Consider the following 22,714-nt stretch of genomic DNA (forward strand, 5'->3'; position numbering starts at 1 on the left):
TTTAGCTAAAATTCAGCTCACAGTGCAAGTCTGGAGTCATTTCAGATGAAACTGAGTGTGTGAAATAATATGTCTGGCCCTTGTTCCAAAGCTGGGAATTGCATGAAAACAAATATTAATTTCTTTAATCAATAGAGATATCAAGAGCTGAAATGCTAGATGCAGAGATGAATGAAGACTAATGAGGTCTCATTTGGCGGCAATCAGTAGGAATGCCGTTGCTGTGGGAGGAAGGAGAGAACATCATGCTGTCAGTCACACAGGGATAAATGAGGAGGAGGTCTTTTGAAGCCTGTGGATTCGTTTTGATTTATACTGGAGTGACTGAAGGCACAGTTTAGCTCTATGGGGCTGCAGAATGATAAATACAAGCCCCAAAAGGGCCTCTGGATATGTGGTTCTTTTTTTTTTGTTTGTTTTCCCTGCAAATGAATAGCTAGGAAGGAAAAAAGAAGCCTTAATCATATAAAAATAAGCAATGAAAGGAATTGTTTTCTGACATCCTTTCTTAGTTCTTAATTTTTTATATCTACCTATATATAGTCTGCACCCATTATAGTGGTATCTGATATTCTAGGCATCTAAAATCTTAACTGTATTGTTCAAACACTTAAGTACACTAAATCTCCTCCCCACTTTTGTCAGATTTGTCACCTTGGTGCTGACCATAAACCTTTGAATAAGGGTCAATACTTTAAACAATTCAGAGTCTTTAAAAGCGGTCAGAAAACAGAAAAACAGAGGATGGTTATAGTGAGGCAGATTGTGACGGCAGATATCACTGCTTTTATTTCCACCAGATTTTTCCTCAAGGAGCTACAGAAATGTGAATGCAAAATACTGCCGAGAAGATGGGGTGAGCTTAGAGATCCATTTGACATGTATCTGTACTGATGTGTATGTTATTGGGGTATAAGAGGACCCTTCATGGTTGGATTTAATGAGCTGCCTGTCTATCCTTCTAGATCTGGATCAACTTCTCTGTAGTCCACAGCATTAACTTACAGTAAAGCTGCGCTTAGCAAGAAGATACTCTGACCCTACAGATTTTTAGAAAATAAAAATTAAAATGTCAATTTTCAAGGGAAACTGGCTATTTATTTAGTTTGATTGTGAATTTCAACTTTCAGCTGATGATCACAGACAGAAGCATGATCACAAATTCTTCCTTTCTTTCCTAATTCCATGACAATATAACCTTGCTTTGCCTTGACATAGTTGGAGTCCCTGGAAAGATCACTGCAGATTTCTAACACTACCATAACTACAGATGATGACTGATGTGGCAGATCTCTCACTTTGAAACAGGCGAATAGATTGACAGCCCCCAAAACAGAAATTCTTCCCAAAAGAAGGTGACACTGGGGAAAAGCTGTTAGAAGCAGAAATTAAATAAATAAATTCACTGCCAGGAAGAAGGTAAAGGCACTTAGGAAAACTTCCTGTGTTTCACCACAGTCTGCAGATACTCAGATGTATACATTCCTCCAGATACCTGCCTAGTGCAGTTCTTACCTTCCCAACATAAAGAGGGTCGGTTCCTGTGTACTCCTCCAGAACAAAGAACTGGTTCCACACCCAGCTCCTCTTCATGCGCTGATGTAGCTTGTCTGACAGGTTGTCTTCCTGCCCTTCAGTGAGGGGCCTGGCACTTCCTGACAGCACAGTTGTAGTAAGGTCCATCAGTCCCCAAAAATACAAGGACATTCCAAGTCCAAGCAAGTTCTTTGCATTGCTCATTCTACCTGAAGTCCACATCTGTATTACAAGGGCTGACTTAAAAATCAAACCACAGTATCTTAGGTCCCTTGTGAAGAAAGTAGCTCCTGTGTGTAGTCCTTTAAAATGTCCAAAAGATCCTTGTTGTGGGAATGGTAGTCTCCTGTAAAGTTAAAGAAAAGTCATAGGAGGATGGGCTTTCACCCCCCCACCAAGGTAAAAGAGTTTCCTCAATAAGCATATTTTTATTATATTAAATATTATATATTAATTATATAATATATTATATTAAATAAAAATATTTAATCTTCTATATAAAAATACAATAGCAGGATACACACCCACTGAAACTAGGAATTCTATTTCCATATAAGCTGCAGAACTGAAGCCTTAGATACAAGAATCATCAGGGTTTAGTCAATAAGTAAGAGTACTTTACTTCGCTAACTTAGCTCTACTGTTGCTTTATCATATTGATTGGCATGAGTTAAGTGAATACTCTTTAGAAGTATTTATGACCAGAAGTCCTTAGGGAATATTTAAAAAACAGTTCACTCTGAAAAATAATAGCTGGTGAACAGTCTTTGGCAACCATCTTTCTATTTGGAAATTATATCATTGTAATTGCACACACGTGCAAGCCCACACGTCAACATAAATACAGGTATTATTGCTATATTGCAAACCTTAAATATAAGTTTTAACAGCTCCAAGTTATTTCTAATTTTAATTATTCTTTCAACCTCCCTGTTGCTGGAATTCAGGTTTCACACTCTGCTGCCTCCTCCCTGAGGATCTGATTGCTGCTACAAATTCAACATTTCTAGAATTTGAATGGTCAGTTAATCATTTTATAAACCACAAAGGGTTTCAGGGTGCTGACGGTCACATGTTATTGTGTGATGTGTCCAAGCAAGTCAAGCTTACACATCTTTTCCTTCACAAGTCTGAAAGACTTGTTTAGGCAGAGGAATGCTGACCTCTATAAGAGGACACTTTCTCATCAGTCTAAGATCTTTTGTTGTCATGAAGTCAGTTTAGTTGGTGAGCTCACTTCAGGATACAGATTGAAGCAAACCTTTCCTTCACCATTTTGCTGAGTTTAATGATGTGGTGCTGCTCCCAAGTTACTCTGTCAAAACACTCCAGTTAGATTTACTCTGTGGGCCTAGTATTTTTGTTGTTCTTTTTAAGAAATATTTCTTTTTTCAGGACAAACTCATTAGGAAATGCATACAGGCCTCAGGCTCAAGCAAGCAGTTCACACTTTATTTTACTGGTGTTCTATACTTAAGTATTTAGGCTTAATTGTTTTATGCTGTGGAAATAAATGTAGCAGGTGATGTCTGACACATATTTCTAATTTAAATCCTTGAAAGATTTCAAAATCATAAAAAATACTTTGAAGAGTTACATGATAATGTTTTGAAGACTGAGACAATGCAGTGTTTTCAACAGAGGAGAGAGTGTTTAAAAATTCCCCAGCATCCAAGCTTGTACAACTGGAAAACTGTGTACACTCACAAGTCTACTGAAACAGAAGTTCAGAATTTAATCCAAAAGTTGCCTGAAATCTGAAAAAGGCAGTTTAGGTCTGGAATAGATGTCCATAGGGGAAGTAAGACAACTTAATGATCTATCTCAGACTAATTTCTACACAAAATAAGGCTTCCAAGTATAAAGCCCAGGAGGACTATGACTACACAGTGCTGCTAGTCCACAGACTTGTGAAGTGTAGCAAACAACTAGTAGGCCCTTTACCTTTGAATGTTTACAGCCTAAGGCTCAATAGATAGAACAAAAAAAGGACAGACTAAGAACAGAACATGGTAAATCTCTTCTAAGCAGAGCAATGTACAGAACTGCTGGTTGTTTAGATATTGGCTATGTAATGTGCTAGGGCTTATTGTCTGCAAAGGCAAAGAATGGGGATTTACCTAAGCAGTACAAGCCCAGAAGGACCACAGTAATCTCTGTGTGTCTGTTGCTTCACAAAGAAGCTGGCAGCTGTTTGTGAGACACAGGGACAAGGCTCGGTTTGCTGGATACCCACAGTTAAAAGAGTCCAAGACCTGTGGTGCAGTGCTTGCTTCTCTCTGTCCTGTTAGTCCTTAGCTCTCAGATGCTAATCTACACTTACACTGGGTAGAGGAGGCTGAAGTCCTCTTCACATAATAGGTATGCCCACTTTGTTCTTGGCATGTTGTCAACAGCAAGTTTTTCTCAGCAAAGTGAGGGGGACATTATTAACAACCCATGTTTTGTTGGTGAGTAAATGTAGGAAGGGGCCTTCCACCATCCCTTAACATGAGTTGAGGGAACACAGAAGTGCCTCTGACATGCAACAGGAAGGGAAAGTGGAGGCAGGCTGCAATCCAGAAAAGAAGGTCCTGCCTGAAGTTTTTACTTTAAGAAGTTCCATCTACTGTACAAGTCAGTTACATTTTTGTTCATGTGGCAAAAAGGTGATACAACACAATGGACCAATTCCAGTGTCAAAGAGAACTGTGTTTGTAAGTGAACTCCCAAACCACAGATTCAAAACTAATTGTGCCAGATGTCTCCTGTAATAAAGTTCAGCCAACAAGGATCAACAGCACTCAGGCAAAGTAGTATCAAGACATGGTTAACTAAACTGGCAGAGTTACCAGTAGATCAGTAATGATAGCAAAAGGAATACGAAAATCAGAATGTTTTTTTCTGCATGTGTGTTATATCAGCAGAAAGCAAAATAAGTAGAAACAGTGAAATAAAGGGCAAGAATAGGGGTATAAATGCTTCAGACTCCCTGTGATAACAGCTTTTGTCATTTGAATGTCACTCAGGATAGCTGTGGAGCAGTGGTTAGGTAACAAATTCTGATTCTCATGAGGGTCTGCACAACCCAGGATTAGAGCCGAGTGAGACAGCCTTGAGCTCTCTCTGACTCAGCTGAGCTGAGGAGGCGTGGAGTTGAAGAAATGTAAGCAGAACGTTGAAACAGGAGCTTGCTGGCCACAAGGAATGCACCGCTTATCGCAAGGCATGCACCCTGCTGCTGCAGATATGTGTGTAAAACTTAGCTTAGCCAATAGCAATGTATAGACAGGAGCGTGGACAGGTTTATGTAGCCAATAAAAGATGTACAGCTGTCACGTAAACTATCACCAATGGTATAAATTAGGTGAGCTTGTGCAATAAAGGGAACAAGAAACGTAACTCATATTGGGATTGTCTTCTTGATTCAGGTCGTTCCTCCAACAGATAGCAATGCAGTTCCATGACGAACCTTTATTGAAAACAGTGTGCAACTCAGTAGCCCACAGGGGCAACGTTCCTAAAAGCATTTCCTATTCCCAATGTAATCTAATTCTGGGGTATGGCAACCATCAGGAAACTTTCTGTTAAGTAATGTAAAATCTTGTAAAGGACACTACTTCCCTGAGTACCAGTAATTTCTCCATTTAATGCCAGCCCAGGTTACATGATCATATATTTCATAAGGATGGAAGAAAGTACTAGTGTTGAAGTGGCACAGAATTTTTTTGTTAATACCAGAGTTACTGGTGTCTTGTGTCTTTCCAAAACTGTGAGCAAGCAGGCTCAAACTCACCACAGTTTACTTCTCTACTAAAGGTAAATTACCACTATTAATAATAATGTTTAATCAAGAATGGTTCCTCTGTCTCTGAGGCTAAAGGAGAATGGGATTTATTTTTTTCTGTCTCTTGTCCTTAGCTGGTATTAAAAGAAAAAAACTTCTGGCCCGAGGTGCTGCTGGTCCCTCTGAGACTCTTTTTTGAGAATTTCCTCTCCCCCAGGTGTGTACTACTGGCCTCTGACTCTGCAAGAACTCCTGGTCAAGCAGAGCATATCTCAGCAGTGTAAAAGGCACTCATGTACTTTTAGGGTTTGAATTGTGTGATAGCACAAGTGATGGTTGAGCGACAGTTTAGGTAAGGGATGACTGAGTCTTTCATGCAGACAGCTTCTTCACTGTGTGAGTCTGATAGATAAGTATGAGGTCACTTAGGCTGTAGAGATAACAGCTCATTAGGATGATAGCCATATGCTTTGAATGTTCTAGCTTGGTGGTATCTCTGGTCTTAAGTGGGCCTTAGTGGTTTTTGTCACTGAATGAAGATGCAGGCTTTGAGGCAGAGCCTCTTCTTCTGAGTCAGGCTAGGTAGTGCCTTGCAGGCAGATCAGGGGGACCAGTCAAACAAGTAGACACTTGCTAGCATGACTGAGTGAGGTAAAACCAAATCTTTAATGTTCTCTTAATGCAAGTGTTTTCTTGAAGCCCTTCAAAATGGGTCTTTAGGAACATCTGCAAAGATGGAATTAAGCCTCTGCTTGTCATATGAAATACATTATAGAAACATGTTTCATGGCACAGTACAGGGATGTGCAAAAGACTTGAGGGCAGTAAAGGAAGGGAAATCTTGTTTTCCTTGCTCACACAAAAGAACTATTGAGCCCAGGAAGACTGCATAACCAAAAGGTGTGCGATTTCTGAAGAGGGCTTTTTATTTTTCAAGAACAGTTTAAATGTTTCAGAACCCAGTTTGTTGCCCATAGTTGAGTATTCCATTGTAATAGGCTTAGCCCTGTCCCAAGGTGAACGCCTTCCTTGCTCCTGATTTTATTATGAATATTTCATTACCAGCTCACACTTTAAGGTTATTTTTTTCTGTTCTTGCCTTGCAAATATTGCAGAGAAAATCCTTCTTCATGTCACTAAACAGTACAAACATGTCTTTCGACTTCATAAAAAACAGTGAAGATCTGATGGATCTCTGTGCAACTGGTGGTCTAAAATGGTACAAAGAAACTACCCAAGTGCTCTACATAAAAGGGTCAAAATAATGCATTTTCCACAAATGTGAATACAAATTTCTTTTTTTTGCCCCATATTATGAATAAAAGTAGGTGGTTTCCAAGTGTGAGCTCCTTTTCATGCTCCAATTTCAAAGGCTCCTCCTTAACAAATACTTGTACCGTAATTAAGCTATTCTTAATTGAATATCTAGCTCTGGGAAAATATTAAAAGGAAAAAGAAATATCTGCCAGATATAGAACCAACTTCTAGCATTTTTGTATGTGACCCATTTATCTTGTTAATTCTGAAAAGAATATCGCTTCCAAGGAAAGGATAAAAATATTAGTAGTTTGGATGACCATATGGGCATCCAGAGAGTTCCACTGGATTGAAATGTATTATGTTCAATATATGTCTGCATAAACACTGAGATTTTATGGTCAAAAAGCTCAGAATTGAAAAGGTTTATATATATGCTTAGTGTATTCATCATGTGGGGCAAGTGATCTCCCAGAAAGCGAGTGGACTATTTGCATTCATAAAATTAATTACATTTTTATATCTTTTTAATGCCTGGTCCTTCCATGTATTTTGCTGCATGGACCCAGCAGTCATGCAGGATGCTACAGACCTTAGTGGATCCCATGCAGGCACATTGCTTGAGTGGAGCCAATTCATTTGCAGGAGACATGTTCCACTGAGAAAGTGGGGGAGAGACAATTGCTTTTAAACGCCTTCCTCCACTTTCTCTGTACATAAATACAAAAATACATGTGATATTTCTAATATATATATATGTAAGTGTCTTTTAGCAGTACATACACTGCAGTATGTTGATGAAAAATTATTTCTGTGTTTAATGACACCTTTAGAGAGTTTCCCCCCCACCATTTTGCCAAAAGAAACCAAATAACTAATTAATGACCACAGTAGGAAGAAACTAAATTTGACTGAAAAGTAGTCTCCTAGTGAGCTATATACTTTGTTCCTTGAATTTCTTGTGTTATTTTAAACCCAACGTGGGTGTGTGAGTACTGAACAGTTTTTTACCCCCTGGTAAATAGATTATTCTTTTATGTTTACACAGATTATTTCTTAGGTTTCCTGTACCCTTAGTTGCTCACAGCCTTGTCATAAAATGTCTTTGCAATAACCCCACAGCAGTGCCAGTCAGTGAGAAAGTATAAGCTATATTCTGTACAAGGTGAGCCACCCGCAATAAATGCCTAAAACCAGCCTCTAGGTATGGAGACTCCACTGAGCCAGGATCTAAAATATCTTAAGCAATTTACATAATGCTTGTCTCATTTTAGAAATTCTAACACTTGCAGTACCTAAGTTAAGTACCTCTAAACAGGCTGCTTGATATAGTCCTAAATGTTTTTGCACCACTTCCACAGCATCATATGTTTTATCTCTGGCCCAGGCCACTCTTACTGCTATTATTACCTATTGTTATACTTACTGAGAGAGTTTAAATTGAAAGGAAAGGTCTAGAGCCATTTGTTACTTTTCTTGAAAATAGACTGGGCCTGAACATGTATTTTCATTTTTGTCATAAATACAATGAAACTTGACAACATACCATATGGTGCATAAACATTAACTCAGAATACAATCCATTGTCATGAAATTACATCTACAGACCAGTCAACAGTCTCTCCCGGGACACATCAGTGAACTCATTTTGCTTAAGATCTGAAGCCCTTCAAAGCTACAGAGTGCCTGCAGAGTGAAAAATCCCACAAAACGACAGAGGGAGTCCCATCATATAAATCCCAGCCCTATGGTTATAGATGCATAAAAAGATCAAAAATAATGAAACATAATCACAAAGTAAACATTTCCAAATAAAATAATGCTGATAACTTACATCAGAGGAGGATTTGATCCCCAGCTTTTGCTCAGTGTGAAGTACCGTAAATACTACTGTAAAAAAAAGACAGAAATACAAGAGGGTTTCAAAAGCTCCATGCTGGTTTAACTAATCCTGCTGAAGTCAGCCTCAGTAGGAGCTAAGTGAGGCATTGCAGATACATTGGAAAATAGAAATAAATGCTAGATAAAGCTCAGGGATGCAGCTTGCTGCCCTAGGCAGTGGAATATTTAAGCCCTGAACAGGACTTAGTCACAACTGTTACAATCCTCTTTGAGAAAAATGTACTAATGCCTTCCCTCTATTTTTCATTTGCTTCATTTCTGCCCATTTGCTTCATTCCCTCCCCTCTTCCAGATCCTGAGCAGATGCATTGCCTGATCTGCCATGCCCCTGCAATGGGAGGAAACCTATTCCTTTTGCACACCTGGACTGCATTTTGAACCTGAGATATCCCTGTCTCTGCTGCATGGTGGTTATGGTAGCAAATCATGTTCTTTGGCTACAAAACATTGCATTTTGGGTATGCTAGTCCCCAGAATATGACATATTTCCAAACAGCAGTGAAAACCGGACTCTTTCTTATCCCATAGCTGCTGCTAGATAATAAAGCTCTCTGACACCCCCTAAACGTCAAAGATGGAAAATGTGCTATCTGCTACCTGGAGACAGATATGAGAAGCAGCTGTCTGCCTGTGGAAGATAGAGGTAATATTTCTTCCCATGCATGAAGATCAAAAGTAATGATAGGCAAGTACCTAAATGCTGTTACTGGTGAAAACAACTTGCCAGCTTAATTATGACTGTGTTCCTGGTTAACTTGGCTTTTCATACAGTGTTTTGACATACTAGAAATAGACTCAGAGCAACCGACTTTCAAAGTCAGCTGTTGAAGATAAAGAAGTGGATGGATAATTCCTTTTTCCAACAAGAAAACAATATTCGTCCCTCACTCATGCACCCACCAGCACATGGTGGGGTTTGTTTTGTTTTGTTTGATAAAATTGTGGCTATATTCATATAGAAAGGATTGTCTTTAACCTATAAAATAGCCGTAGGAGGTTCTAAGAGGTGGAAATCTTTCATATAATTTATATTTCATGAATCTGACCTTGCTTCAGCTGTACAGCAGTGGCATCTGTATCTTGTCCTGATCTCAGTGATTGCCTTGTGTGAACATAACAACATGCCACTAACCAACAGGATGAACATTTTCAATCCCACTTCAACCTGCTGTCTATGAAATCAAACTAGCAAAAGAAACTTACAGCTTCTTTCTCAATCTAAACTGTTAAAGTCTACCCTGCTCCTATCACTTAGCTTCAAAGTGTTTCTAGAAATACAGAATATGAGTGTCTAGCCTTCACAGGACACTTTCAAGCTGAAAGGATAAAGTAAGAAGGAAAAAAGATGTGTTGACCTCATTTGTTCCAGAACTGTTCTAATACAGCAAGAATTGGTTAGTAAAGCCTAAAAAAGAACCCCAGATGCTTTGCATGCCAGCCTCTAGATTTTTGCCTTCAAACTCAATTGTTTCATTCTCCACAGTGAGTGTATATGAAGAGTGATCTAATTGTCATCTATAAATGCAGCATGCACTAACAATGCCCCTCACAGAGGATTCAATTATCCATTTTCCATCTTCTTCATAATCCACTGCTGGGACATGTTCCCAGCTTTACCAGTCTCTTCCCATTTGAGAAGGTTTACTGTGCTAGATGGCTGTTCCTCTGCCTGAATTTCTTAATGTCTAAGAAGAACTAGCATTTACTAGAATATAAAAGATTTTTTAAGCTTCATCTTGTTGGCAAATTGTTGGCTTGGCACTTTGTTAAAGGTGAATCTTTTAGAGGGGACTCAAAAACCATGTGCTTTATCTGTCTTGGTATTCAATTTGTAATGCTGATGTAATAGCATCTTTTGTACGAGCTGAGGTATTCTTGGCCAAAATTCCCATCCTTCCATTATCTGCTGTGAGCAATCTGGTTGCTGTCCTCCTTCACAAGGGAGAATCTTCTGCAGCTGGTTTGAGTCTGATTTTCCAGGGAAATGAGTTTATGCACTAATATAATTGCATTGATATTCCATTAGTATTATGAAAGACAGAGATACCAAGGATTACTGTATTTTTGTCTGTTCCTTGAGTATTAACAGGTACCATAGGGAATAGACACCAGATTGATGCCTCCACCGGGCGACATGGTCCCCCAAACCAGATCTCTGCTATACTGAAATTTTTTTGCCTTTGGAAATTGCCAACACTTTCAAATAGTTGAACTCTTTCTCGGTATGCTTTGGAGGTGATAGTTCAGAAATGAAGGAACTTCTAACAAAACAAACTTGACATCAGAATAATTGTGATTAATAGCAGCAAAAATGATTTACCAAGAAGCTGGAAAGACAGTATTTCCCAAATGGAAATGGAGTGGGCTTCTAGTCTGACACAAATGAAATTTTATCTAGAGAAGGTGTAAGAAAAAAAAACAAGTGGTATTTTTCTGATATATTGAGCTATGTGTTGCTGGGAAAATGTATGAAACTTAAAAGACAAGTGCATGAAAACTTAAATGATTTGCCTGAAAGATGGTTGTTCAAGGAAACTTTGCTTCCAGGTGAAGCTAAAAAATCCAGCCTTGATTGTAAATTTGTTTCTTTCTTTTTGTAAGAGTAATGTTATTAATCAAATATTTTGTATTTGAAGTTTCAGAGAGGGGGAAAAGAAGTAGAAAATAAAGAACAGTGGGAATAAGCACCAGTGCTCAGTGTTAAAATCAATAATGTGATATTGCTTGATACACAATCTTTAGTTAATCATAAAAAATAAGGCTGTAGTGTTGTGAGAAGAATTCCTTGCTGACCCTTGTGATTGGTTTATGCACTGAAGCATGAGTTTTGATTTCTTCCTTTTGACTGAAAAATCATTTTGCCTCTTTAAAAAGATGTAGCAGTATAAATTTCATCTTCCATTTCTCACAGATTTTCAGCCTTTTAGTACATGTTCTCTTTTTAAATTTGGCAGAAGGATCCATTTTTACTTCATCAACTTAGCTTGAACTCAGCCAAAAGCCTGACTTAGTGCCCCGTGAAAATTAATGGGGTATTTGGATATTATGTTCTGTCTTCTTTCAAGCTGTATAACCTACCTTTTCAAGATCTCTTGCCAAATTAATCAGTCTGCACAGAATTTACCCTCAGTTACTTCAGAAACCAACTAAAGAAATATCCAAAACATTAGTGTTTACCTTCATGTGACTGTAGAAGATGAGTGGGATCCTAGAGGACAGGCAGAGGAAAACCATACCTATATTTAAAGGAGGAGGGGGCATTGGGGAAGAGGAACCAGTGAAATCAGTCCAACTTCAATGCATGGGAAGTTACTGGAACAACCAACCAATTTTTCATCATCCAGGGGATAGTGAATTGCTAAGGAATAACCAACATGGATTTGTGAAGAACAAGTTGACAACAAATCACTCTGATTTTCCTTTCTTTGATAAGATGACTGGCCCAGCAGATGAGAGGTGAGAAAAATGCAGTACATCTTGACCTGTAAAAGGTTTGTAATGTTTCACATAACTCCACAACTCATTGTCAAAGACAACATAGGGCAATGTGGCCCAAGTGAAATGAGAGTAAGAGTCTAGAAGGCAACTCAAAGAACCACTAGCAGCAGTGGTTCAGTCAGACTGGGAATCACCATTGATGCAGGATTTTGCTTTTGACAGGCACTGTTCAATGTTTATGCTAACAGTTTGGATGATACAGTACATGTTACAAAATGTGAGGATGACATCAGGCTAGGAGATATAAGCACTTGGGAAGTGGGGTAAGACATAGGCACATTGGAGAGATGAGTTAGAGTTCAAAATTATCTTGATAGAGAAATGGTAGGAAATCAATACAAAAAAAGTCAATAGGGACAAGTGCAAAGCACAAGCCTTGGAATGGCAAAATCAAACACCTAAGCATAGAGAGATGAATAATGGCCTAGGAGTTAGCACTGTAGGAAAGGAACTGACCACAAACTGAATGGGAGCCAACACATTGATGCATAGGTCATTGCAAAGGAGGAAAATGCTACTCTGCTGTTTCAACAGGATGTTGGGCAAGTTGCTCATGTCTTGTATTTGAAGGACTTTTACTGGCATCCTCAGCAGGGAAAGGCATCACATCACAACTTAAACGAGATATCAGACAGACTCCCAGACTGCTGCCAGAAAGACAGAGAAATTTAAGCATTGGTATGGAAAAATAGAACTTGTGAAAAGGTTGAAAAAATTGTAATTTTTTTAGATTTTGTGAAAGGCTACAGAGTAGTCTATTGGAAGTCATTTAAGTGACTTCTGATCTTGTATCAGAAGGAAAAGACAGAAGGTAATTAGAAAATTTCTACATTTCTATGTCCCTGAAATGCATATAAAATCACATCTTGTAAAACAAAAGATTTGAGTGCTCATTATGTCTAGTCTTCCTTTATAATTTCTTTGGGTTTTTTTTCACCTGCTCCCCTCCTCTTCTGTTAGGCTGAACCCACATGTGCTGTGAATTGCCTCTACTGTGTGAGTACTAAAATAAGCCAGTCAGTTTTACTCACTGGTAAAGAGAAACCTTAGCAGGCACGGATGATATTTTTAAGCTTACGTGAACATACCAAATGAACCTTACAATGAACAGTGCTTCTCATGATAATTAGGAAAAAACATGAAAAAAAAAGCTCATGCTTTTCTTGATCATCGTAAGAAATTAGTTTTTCCAGGAAGAGATGATCAGAAGGTGCTTGGCTGTAATTGCTGTACCATGGGGCTAACTGGGAATAAAGCATTCACTCCAGCTGCACTTTGATTGACCTTGTGGGTCCCCACTTCCATAACAGCAATAATTTCACGACAGTTAAATCATATGTGTAAATGACGTTCTTTTAGATTATTCCTGCAGGCAGGAGGTTGTACCCCTGGTCCCAGAATAACGACTTCTGTGGCACAAACTAGTCTGTAATCCCCCTAACCACACTGAACTGTCACCTTACTTGATAAAATGACCATCAAATGATTCTATTGATTTCAAAGGGGTTTCTGTTTCTCCATGTGCTAATTGATACTTTATTAAAGTCTGAGTTAGCATACAAAAGTGCTAAGTAGGCAAAACTCCCTACAGCTTTGTAAAAGACCATTGTTCCCCATTACCTTTAAAATCCCCGTATGAGAAGATAAGGACTACCTACACACTTTTCTCATTGATTCCTGCCTCAGAGTATAGTTTCACAGTCTATGTATTCAAGCGAAAATAATAACTGACCCTTCTTATTAGGTAAAACATATTTTCAATAAAACAAAGTTTGAACCCCTGTGACTCTGTCATAGCTTGCTGTATAACATCATAGGGCACAGTAAGGTATTCCTCTTTGCATTAGACAGTTAACATATAAGAGACTCTAGTTATTTCTGACTTTTAAAAATTGACTGAAGCTTCCTCTAAGAATAGAAATGTTCTTTTTCCTGTCCTACTCACTTTTCTGTTTATCTAAATCCATTTAAATCTGGCATTGATACTCTTGATTTTGGCCTATGTGATCTTCTAGCAATGCTCTACATCATTGCATTTGATCTTGGATTTGCCATATTTCAATGTGAAACAAAGTGTTTTGATGTGTATAAGACCAAATTTCCCTCAAAAATCTTCTTGCCTAATCTCTAGATTTGTACAGATTTTGCACAGGGCAAATCTTATTTGCTTTGCTCATTTCCACCTTCCAACTGACTTCAGTAAGAATATTCAGGTGAACAGAACCATGAAGATATGACCTGCAGTTCTGCAGAGACACACAAAAACCATAAAGAATTACAACACCTACCTATATATTTTGTAGCTACAAATGTAGCTTTGGCATTCAGATAACAGAATTAAATGCCTATATTGCATCATTTGTGCCTATTAGCCTATTAATTGTCCCATTAGTAACAATGAATAACTGTAGGCACAAGATATGTCTGAAAAAACTAAAATTTTATTCATATACTATTTATATTGCTATGACATTCCTTGGTATGGAAGTGCAATATAAATTCATAGTAGTATCTGTCAAAAATCTATCACCTCTTCTTCAGCCAGTAGAATATCTTTCCTTCAAGAAATACTTTCCCTGCCAATCACATGATAATAAGCAAAATACAGCTTAAATGAAATTTTTTACTTTTTAATGTCAGAATGATCTTCACTTGCATAATATAAGGAGGCTGGGTTTCTTAACATTTCACTCACATAAAATAAAAGAGTATAATATAATGTAATACAATATACTATAAAGTGACATAATATAATGCAATATAATATGACACATATGGAAAGCATGGTGTCCCCTTTCCCTAGAAGATATGACGTGCTCATGAATATGCATCATTTGCTCATACTAGGAAGTGCAAACTCAACAGCTCATGCAGCTCACATCCATAAGTGTTTGGACAGCTCTAAGGAGGAGGGGTATGAGATGCACAGAAGACATTATCAGGTTTGATTAAGTCAGTTGCTGCTAATTTCTAGTTCAATATCAAAGGTAGAATAATAAATCAGGTTTAGGAAGCCAAAGCAAACAGTTGCATTTTGAGGATTTAAATAGGGAAGTGGAATCTTGCAAAACCCATAGATAGTTGCAGGCTGCTGGAGTAACACCAAGACACGGAGGTCTGTGGTGTCTGGGTTCTGCTCAAAATGCGGGCAGCCTCAAGTACCACCAGCGAAGGCTGGAACGAGGTCTTCTTCTTCTGTGGTTTATCCCCTACACTCACTGTACCCACCTGCGTCTCCTACCTGCCCCAGCTGACAGAGACAGTACCTTGGAGCCCAGCTTTGAGAAGCACCTACAAATGGCTCTGGGCAATCAGTGAGTGCTGGGGTTACACCCTTCTCCAAGCATTTTGAAACAGAGGTGTGGCTGTCCTGGGCAGAAGCTGGGAGCCTTGAAGAGTTTGTACACTTAAAACTTGGGCAGAAGGAACTTTTTCTCTCCAAAAGCTGCCCCAAAGGCTGTGGGTCCCTACCTGCTCTGGCCCAAAGAGGTCTCACAGAGCCCCTGTGGTAGTGCCACCACACTACATGGAGGGACATAGCTGGCTGGGAAAGTGGAGGGATGGCCCTGATGGAGCAGCAAATCAATGCTTCTCATCCTGTGTCAGAGGCTGGGGGAGGGAAGGTGAGAATTTCCCATGTGCAGAAGCTGGACTGCTTTGCTTCCAGAGGGTTTTAACAGGCATTCAACTATCTATCTCTGAAGCTTTCATTAAAAAATGCAGTTTTTTTCTTTAATGAAAATCCCCACACACCATTAATTTCAGAGGGTGGACTCTGAAGCTGTAGTTTTGCTATGAAGAAAAACTGAGTAAAATAGAGAAATGTGAACAGTGAATTGGAAAAAAACATGTCAAGGACAATAAAACTTTTTATTTCTGGTTTAATATTTATTCTGTATTTCAAGAATAGCTATAGTAGCTGTCCAACATTATTAATAAGCATGAGCTTCATTCAATGAAACTTATTCTTCTCTTCAAAGAAATACATATATTGTTATTCAATGAAACTTATTCTTCTCTTCAAAGAAATACATATATTGTTACATATCCCCCATTTTGTTTTCCCACAAGACACATTTCAAAACAGCATGTGCTGTTTCTGATGCAATACTGTATCACTCTGATTATTGTACATAATAAGATATGTCCTAAGATAGAGCACTGCACAGATATTTATTTAGAAGGACACCTTTGATGTTGTGTGGACTAAAGAAATATTTAAATTCTACTGAAATAAAACTGAAATTCTGTGTCAATCTTGATCCACTGTAGAAGCCCGGGCACTGCAGAAGTGCCATTCTAATCTACTTCCAAACATAATCTTCCAACTTAGAGACAGTCAAGACCTATGGTTAACTCTTTGAACAGAAATTTTCTAAAAGTACAAATAGGAATGTATGTGCCTAACACCTATTTTACGAATCAATCTTTCAATTAGAAGAGATTTACAATTTAAGAATGAGAAGTCCATGTCACTGTCAGTCTCAGGTAATGCATGGGTTTAAACTTACAGCCTCCTTGAAAAGACTTTGAAGAGCAAATAATGAAATTGTTCCCGAGTCTTTTATATGGATACCAGTGATTGCAACAGAGAGCTACCTAATATTTCTAAAGAAGTGTTTCAGACAGCTTGTCCACATCTTACAGAACACTGTGTATTCCTTTGTTCCTTACCAAAACAGAAATACATGCTTTCTAAATCTTTCCTGGTTTTGAGCAATTCACTTTATTCAGTGAGAAGCAATAGAGAAAGTATACTTTATGCCACCAAGAAAAATAGATAGTAGTGTTAAAACATACCCTTCACTATGTTTGCACTTCTCTGTTTTTCTTTGCTACATTTGCTACAGCAGCTCAGTTTACATACTGCCTTTCCCTTGTGCACTTCTGGGCAGTATCTGCCACAGGTGCTTCAGCAGCTCTGTCCTCTTTTTAATACAACCTGCTCTAAAGAGAAAGTGTCATTTATATCATAGTGTGCATCAACTCTTAGAAAAGACATCATCCCAAACCAATCAGAACATACTTTGATGATCTATCTTCTTTCTCAACTGATGCACCAGTATATGAATGGGACCAATAACCCACGAGTGGAACCAATAATCCACGAGGTGAGGTATACAGATGTCATTCACTAGAGAGGATGCTAGGAGAACATAAGCTACATGGGTGGGTGGTGGGAACAATAGCAAACATTTCATGTTGAGGTGGCTGGTATGAATAATGCATGTGTTAGGGAAACAGTTGTCCCATTCTGGTGTGGAGAGGTGTAGAAAGAGTGGGTGTGGGAGGTGGTTTCCTGATCAAGTCAGCATTTCTAATTAAAATCACTGTCTGCACAGACACAGAAGACACTTGTATGATGAGCAAACAAGATGCAAATATCCAAGGGGGAACTGGTTATCGTTATATGGACCCAATACAAAAGCAGCTCAGATGAAAAATAATGATTTCTGTAGTCAGGCAGGCAGGCAGACAGACATTCACAAATGAAACCAAAGGACCAAGAGGAATGTTAGCAGACTATGTGTTCTTTTGATCTGGTATTGTTTCGATATGCCATATAAATGAATACTTCATCTCAGCTAAACCAGGCTTTCAAATTATTGTTAATTAAGTAATAATCTCTGAGAAATGTCATTACCAACAGCTAGGAACTGGTTTATTATGTTTGCCCCAGGCTATTAATGCTCAAACACAATGGCCACTAATTGCAATAAGAATTAATTTCCCTGGAATTGCACATGCATTTTCTAACTATCTGGGAGCCTAGTTTTTGTTTTCAAACTTTGTTTTTTTAACTTGTCTAACTAGAACATTGGTCAGCCAGAAGAGCTATTCTCTAATCATCCTACACATAAATTACCGTTAACAAAAAGCAAGCTGATTTTTGTTAGCTTTGTACATTATTAAATTTCTGTTGCAGACAACAACAGCAGAGGTTATAATCCCTATAAACAATGCATTATGTCAAAATCCAGCAAAGCTAGCAAAAGCATTGTCAATCAATGCAGTGAGCTTTGGATAAGTCCCGACAGTTTCTTTAAAAACAAGGTGGGGAGGGGAGGGCTATCTGTTGTTTGCCAAGTTTATGGCTCATCTTCTGTAACATGTTATTAATGTAATGAGAAATCACTTCTGGGATGTCAATGACCAAAGCTTTGACATTCATTCCTGTCGGCTGTTTTCAGTGTAGACAATTTAGGTGGCCATAAGAATTATTATTAAGTATTGTTAAAGCGATAAATTGAGAAAATTAATCCAGAGGCAGGAAAAAAATTCTACCTGGAATTTAAGTGATTTTCTCCACAAACACTTTTTCCCTTGGCTCAGAAGCAGAGTATAACGAAAAAGTCTTAAAGAATAGCTGCCATTGTCATTGCATTTTAAAAGCATCCACATGGCAATTTAAAAAGAACTGCCATTTCAGCTATTTCTTAAATAATCTCTTTCTTCCTCCATAATCATGTAATATATTTCTTTCACCTTTTGACTAGCACTTTGGTGTTTTTAATAAACTTACACACTCATTTTGCAGGAAATTATATTTTAAAATGCTTCACATAGGTGTTTTATCCTAGCAGTTTCATTTGGGTTGAATTAATGTTGAATCCTGATTTGCAGAAATAGAGGAAGAGAGGGACAGAAAGAGGGGAAAAAAAAGAATCTTAGCTTGTACTTCATCTCCAAAACACACTTATCTTCAATTTGCATTTCCAAATCTTACAGTAACCTTTATCTGTAATGACAGAATTATTCTGATACTTTTAAAACACATATAGCAGCAGTGTAGTTATCTGCTGGACTAGATAGTCAAAAGAGTTTCCATTCCCACTCTTCACCAGTACAGTTTATTTTCAAGCCTCCAAGGCCAGTTCACAGTTGATAGTTTTTATTCTTTTCTTTCTTTTTCTTTTTCTTCTTTTTTTTTTTTTTTTAGGTCCTCGTCTCTCTTTTTTCCCCATTAAGATGCGAATGGGCTGGTACCTCAGCCAATATGTCTATACATGCCTGAATAGACTTGCAGAAAAGCAGGGTCTCCTTTTGTCTGAGCCCATATGGCTGTATGTCATTCCGCACCGATAGGCAAGGGCTCTTCTCTCTGTGGGAGATTTCCAATAATTGCCAGAACAAATTAAACTGGGTCTTATCTGTTCCTCTTTCTTTTCAGCTTGAAAATGGAGGAACAAGACCAATTTTAACTGGTGACAATGCAGCGTAGAAATAGATTGGATACAGCATGTGTGAAGTCATGTTGTAGGCAGCAGTGGCAGGTTACCGCTTTGCAAAGTGAGGTGATGTTGTGCTGCTTGGACAATAGTTCTAATCTGACAAAGAATAAAAAATGAGTCGAGAGGTTAAGAGCAGTCCATCTAGTCACCATTGCCACCATCATCATAGGTGGAAATGGATAAAGGAGTATTTCAGATCATATTTGTACATGTGGCTCTTAGGGACATGGTTTAGTGGTGGACTTGGCAGTGTTAGGTAAATAGTTGGACTCACTCTTACAGGTCTTTTCCAACCTAAATGATTCTATGATTCTATACTGGAGTGGACTGGGCAGCCCAGAAACTCAAGAGTGGACTACGGTGTGTAAAAAGCACAGATGAGGCATATTTTAAAAAATAGAAATGAAGTGTACAATGAATTTCAGATATGCCCCCCCTTCCCCCCCCCCCCCCCCCGCACAGCTCCTTCTCTCCTTGTCTCACACCATGTCCATCTTGTGCCTTACTCTATGGGTGAGTATCACGAAGTACAGTCTTAACCCTTGACAGACCTACGGGGTCTGGAGTTCTGCCCTGTCTCTGTGGTGACTATCTGGCAGTCTGGGGCTGAAAGGAGTGTATTAAGAGATAATATAGTAATCTGACACATATTTTTTATAGAAAAGAGCCGTCAACTTCCTTTGCAGATGAGATAAAGTGAGTTCAAAGTGCTTTCTCCAGGCAAAGATAGACTCAAAACCATGCAAAGGAAATTAATTCTTTGACAGTGTCTTGACAGACAGAAATGTGAACCATCAGATTTGAAAGGGACCCTTCATTCTTAGGGCTGCTGAATGCCAATGGGAAATATAAGGATCTTCTCTTGACCAGCATGATTACTGTTACCAAACGAGAATATGTCAAACACCTTTCAACATGCTGTTGTAAGTCAAGCTCTAAAAAGGCATCATTCACTGTAAACTGTGCTCTCAACTACCACTCTACCTCAGACACTCTCTTCCAGCCCCCTTTCTCACAGTCAGTGAGAAACTAATAGTGAAAAAAAGTCCAGCAGTACTTAGTGCTGTCCTTCTTTTTTTCTCTCCAGTTCTCATGCTCCCACTTCATATCAGAAAACCAAGGAAATAGTGATACAGTCATTAATGAAGAACAGAGGATGTAACTTCAGGTTATTGGAACTGGGTGCAACATCTACCAGTAAGTCACTCTCATGTTCTATCTTGACCTACCAGAGAGAAGTCACCCTCATAAGGAAGTTGTAGACAACGAGGTCACTCCCAATCTTCTCTGAGTTGAACAAACCTAGTATCCTCAGCCACACCTCGTAAGTACATTCACCATGTTTGTTGCCTTCCTTTGGACACTTTCTAATATTTTTAGATCCTTAAATTGTGGAACCTGAAACTGCACACTTCACTGCAGTTGAGGCCATGCCAATGCTGAGTTGTGGAATACTTGGCGTAGAATTTGGGACACAATGTTTGCCTACCACAATAAAGTACAAGGATCATACTTTTGTCTTTTATAAAGATGAGTTCATTTTAACATCACACACAAAAAGCAAAAACATAGTAAAATTGGTGAAAGTTATGGGGAAAAAACAGATTAATTGAAAAAAATGAAAATGCAAGGTCACGTTTTAAATTTGTAATGTCAATCCTGAGAGCTTCCCTTTGACCTTAATAACTTCTCTAACTTCTGGATCGTAAATAAGCAATTGCTTCTTAAACAGCCCATAACTAAATTAATTACCTAAAAAAAAATCTATAGTTTTAGATCATTTTAAAATGTCTCTAGAGAAAGCTATGCAAAATTCATAATAGGTTCATTTTCCATTAGGTACTCAAGAAAAAAATTAGCAAAGTGCAAGTTTTGCAGTGTGATCTTCAGTTCTAAAAATTGTGAAAAGTCAGCAAAACTGGAATGGCAAATCCATTCTGAATTGACTTTTTTATAGTCATAAGCCTGTGAATTCAACTTTTTCAGAAGCATGCACTTCAGATACTCCACCATATTTTAGTTCCATACATTCTCGTTACTAGTTACTCTTTTTGATCAGAGCAGATATGGGCTAGTCACCCATTTGTCCAAAGGACAAATGATCATGTTCAAAAAAGGTATTTTTAGAGCCCAGACAGAACTCAGCTTCTCTGTTTCCATCTTAAAACCACAGCAAAGTCAATAAAACCTACTTTCCAGCAAAGAAAGTACGATCCATTTCAGTCATTATTTATTGTCTAGAAAACATCCTTTCTTAGGAGCAATCAGTAAAGGAGATTTCAAGTCTGTAAACAAGCTAGATTGTCATTGGCTTTAATTAGTGCCATGCTGGAGAAATCTGAATATTCAATAAAATGGTTCTTTCTTTTTATAAATAAATACAAAAAATAGAAAATAATTTTTTGAAGAAAAATAGAATAGCAACTGCACAACAGATGAAGTTACAGATGACGTCTGAAGTGTTTGCCAACACAAAGGGAAGAAGAGGCATCTCTTACGGGAGGAATTAGCACGCATCTGCCTGCCCACTGGTGACCTCTCTTCAGAGATGCAGGAAGAGAGGACTGACTTTGCTCATCGTGGCACTGAATCTGCCTGGCCTGCTATTCTGAACAGGAACAAAACCAACCACTTCAAAAGGTGCAGGATGCAGGATGCCACGTGGCTGGACAGAGAACAAAACTTTCCCAAACCAGTCACGGTAGAATTGATGTCTGTTGGTCCTTTATGATCTCACTGTGGCTGTTGTTAAAGGGTCAAAAATCCTTGCTGCATTCATGAGTGCAGCAGTAACCAAAAGCAGGTTTGTGCTGGTGGGGTTGTGGCTGCCCGGCTGCTCCCCATCCTTGGAGATGGACAATCCTATTGGAGGGCTCCGTGGCCAAAGGCTTTCTTCCATCCTGGCAGTCCTGGGAGGGGGTGCAGGGTGCCTCAACAATAAGGCAGCATTGCCAGCCACACTAGAGGTGCCAGTGCCTCGCTCACCCCTTCTCCCCTTCTGCTTGTTACTATTGATCAGGATAATCTCTTGCACTATGTTTCCTCAAAAAACTGGAGGCAACAGTGGGAGCTCTCTTGCTCCTGTGACTGTGCCACTTATCTCAGTTCGTTGCTCCATGCAGCTACTTAATTTATCAGCACTTTGGTCTACAAATGATTTCCAAATTTCCTTCCCCTCTGCAGCTCTAAATTAATAATTTCTGAGTATCAGGCCAAAGATGTTTGGCTTTCCATTGGTAGGACAACTTAATCCTTCTTCTGTCTGTTGAGGTCTGCCTGTTTTGCTGTTTGATGTACTGAGTCAGAAATGATCTGAGCTGATTTTGACAAGCTTTGTGGCTGCTAACCTCATGCTTAGAGCTCTGAGCTCCCCAAAGGCCACTGTGGATGCTCAGGTTTTCTCTTCATACACTCATAAGAATTTTTTTCTTGATTCAGCAAACCTTTAACTGTCAAATACAAATAGACCCTCCCTTCCTCCATGTATCCCGCAGTATCTTTTAAGCACTCATGTCCCTCTGCA

At 38.7% G+C, this 22,714-nt stretch overlaps 1 protein-coding gene across 3 annotated transcripts in view; it reads right to left on the minus strand.

The window, feature by feature from the left end:
• CDH20 (cadherin 20) overlaps positions 1-22,714 on the minus strand; it is a 113,257-nt gene that overhangs the window by 33,750 nt on the left and 56,793 nt on the right. For all 3 annotated transcript variants that reach the window (XM_061346678.1, XM_061346675.1, XM_061346676.1), the window contains exon 2: positions 1,516-1,882. In XM_061346678.1, the coding sequence (XP_061202662.1) occupies positions 1,516-1,758 (243 nt within the window). In that variant the 5' untranslated portion in view covers positions 1,759-1,882. The remainder of the gene's footprint in view (positions 1-1,515; positions 1,883-22,714) is intronic.

This window comes from Neopsephotus bourkii, unplaced genomic scaffold (assembly GCF_033783945.1).
Source record: "Neopsephotus bourkii isolate Nb327-2 ecotype Australia unplaced genomic scaffold, CSIRO-AGI_Nbou_v1 NB_272, whole genome shotgun sequence".
NCBI lineage: Eukaryota > Metazoa > Chordata > Aves > Psittaciformes > Psittacidae > Neopsephotus > Neopsephotus bourkii.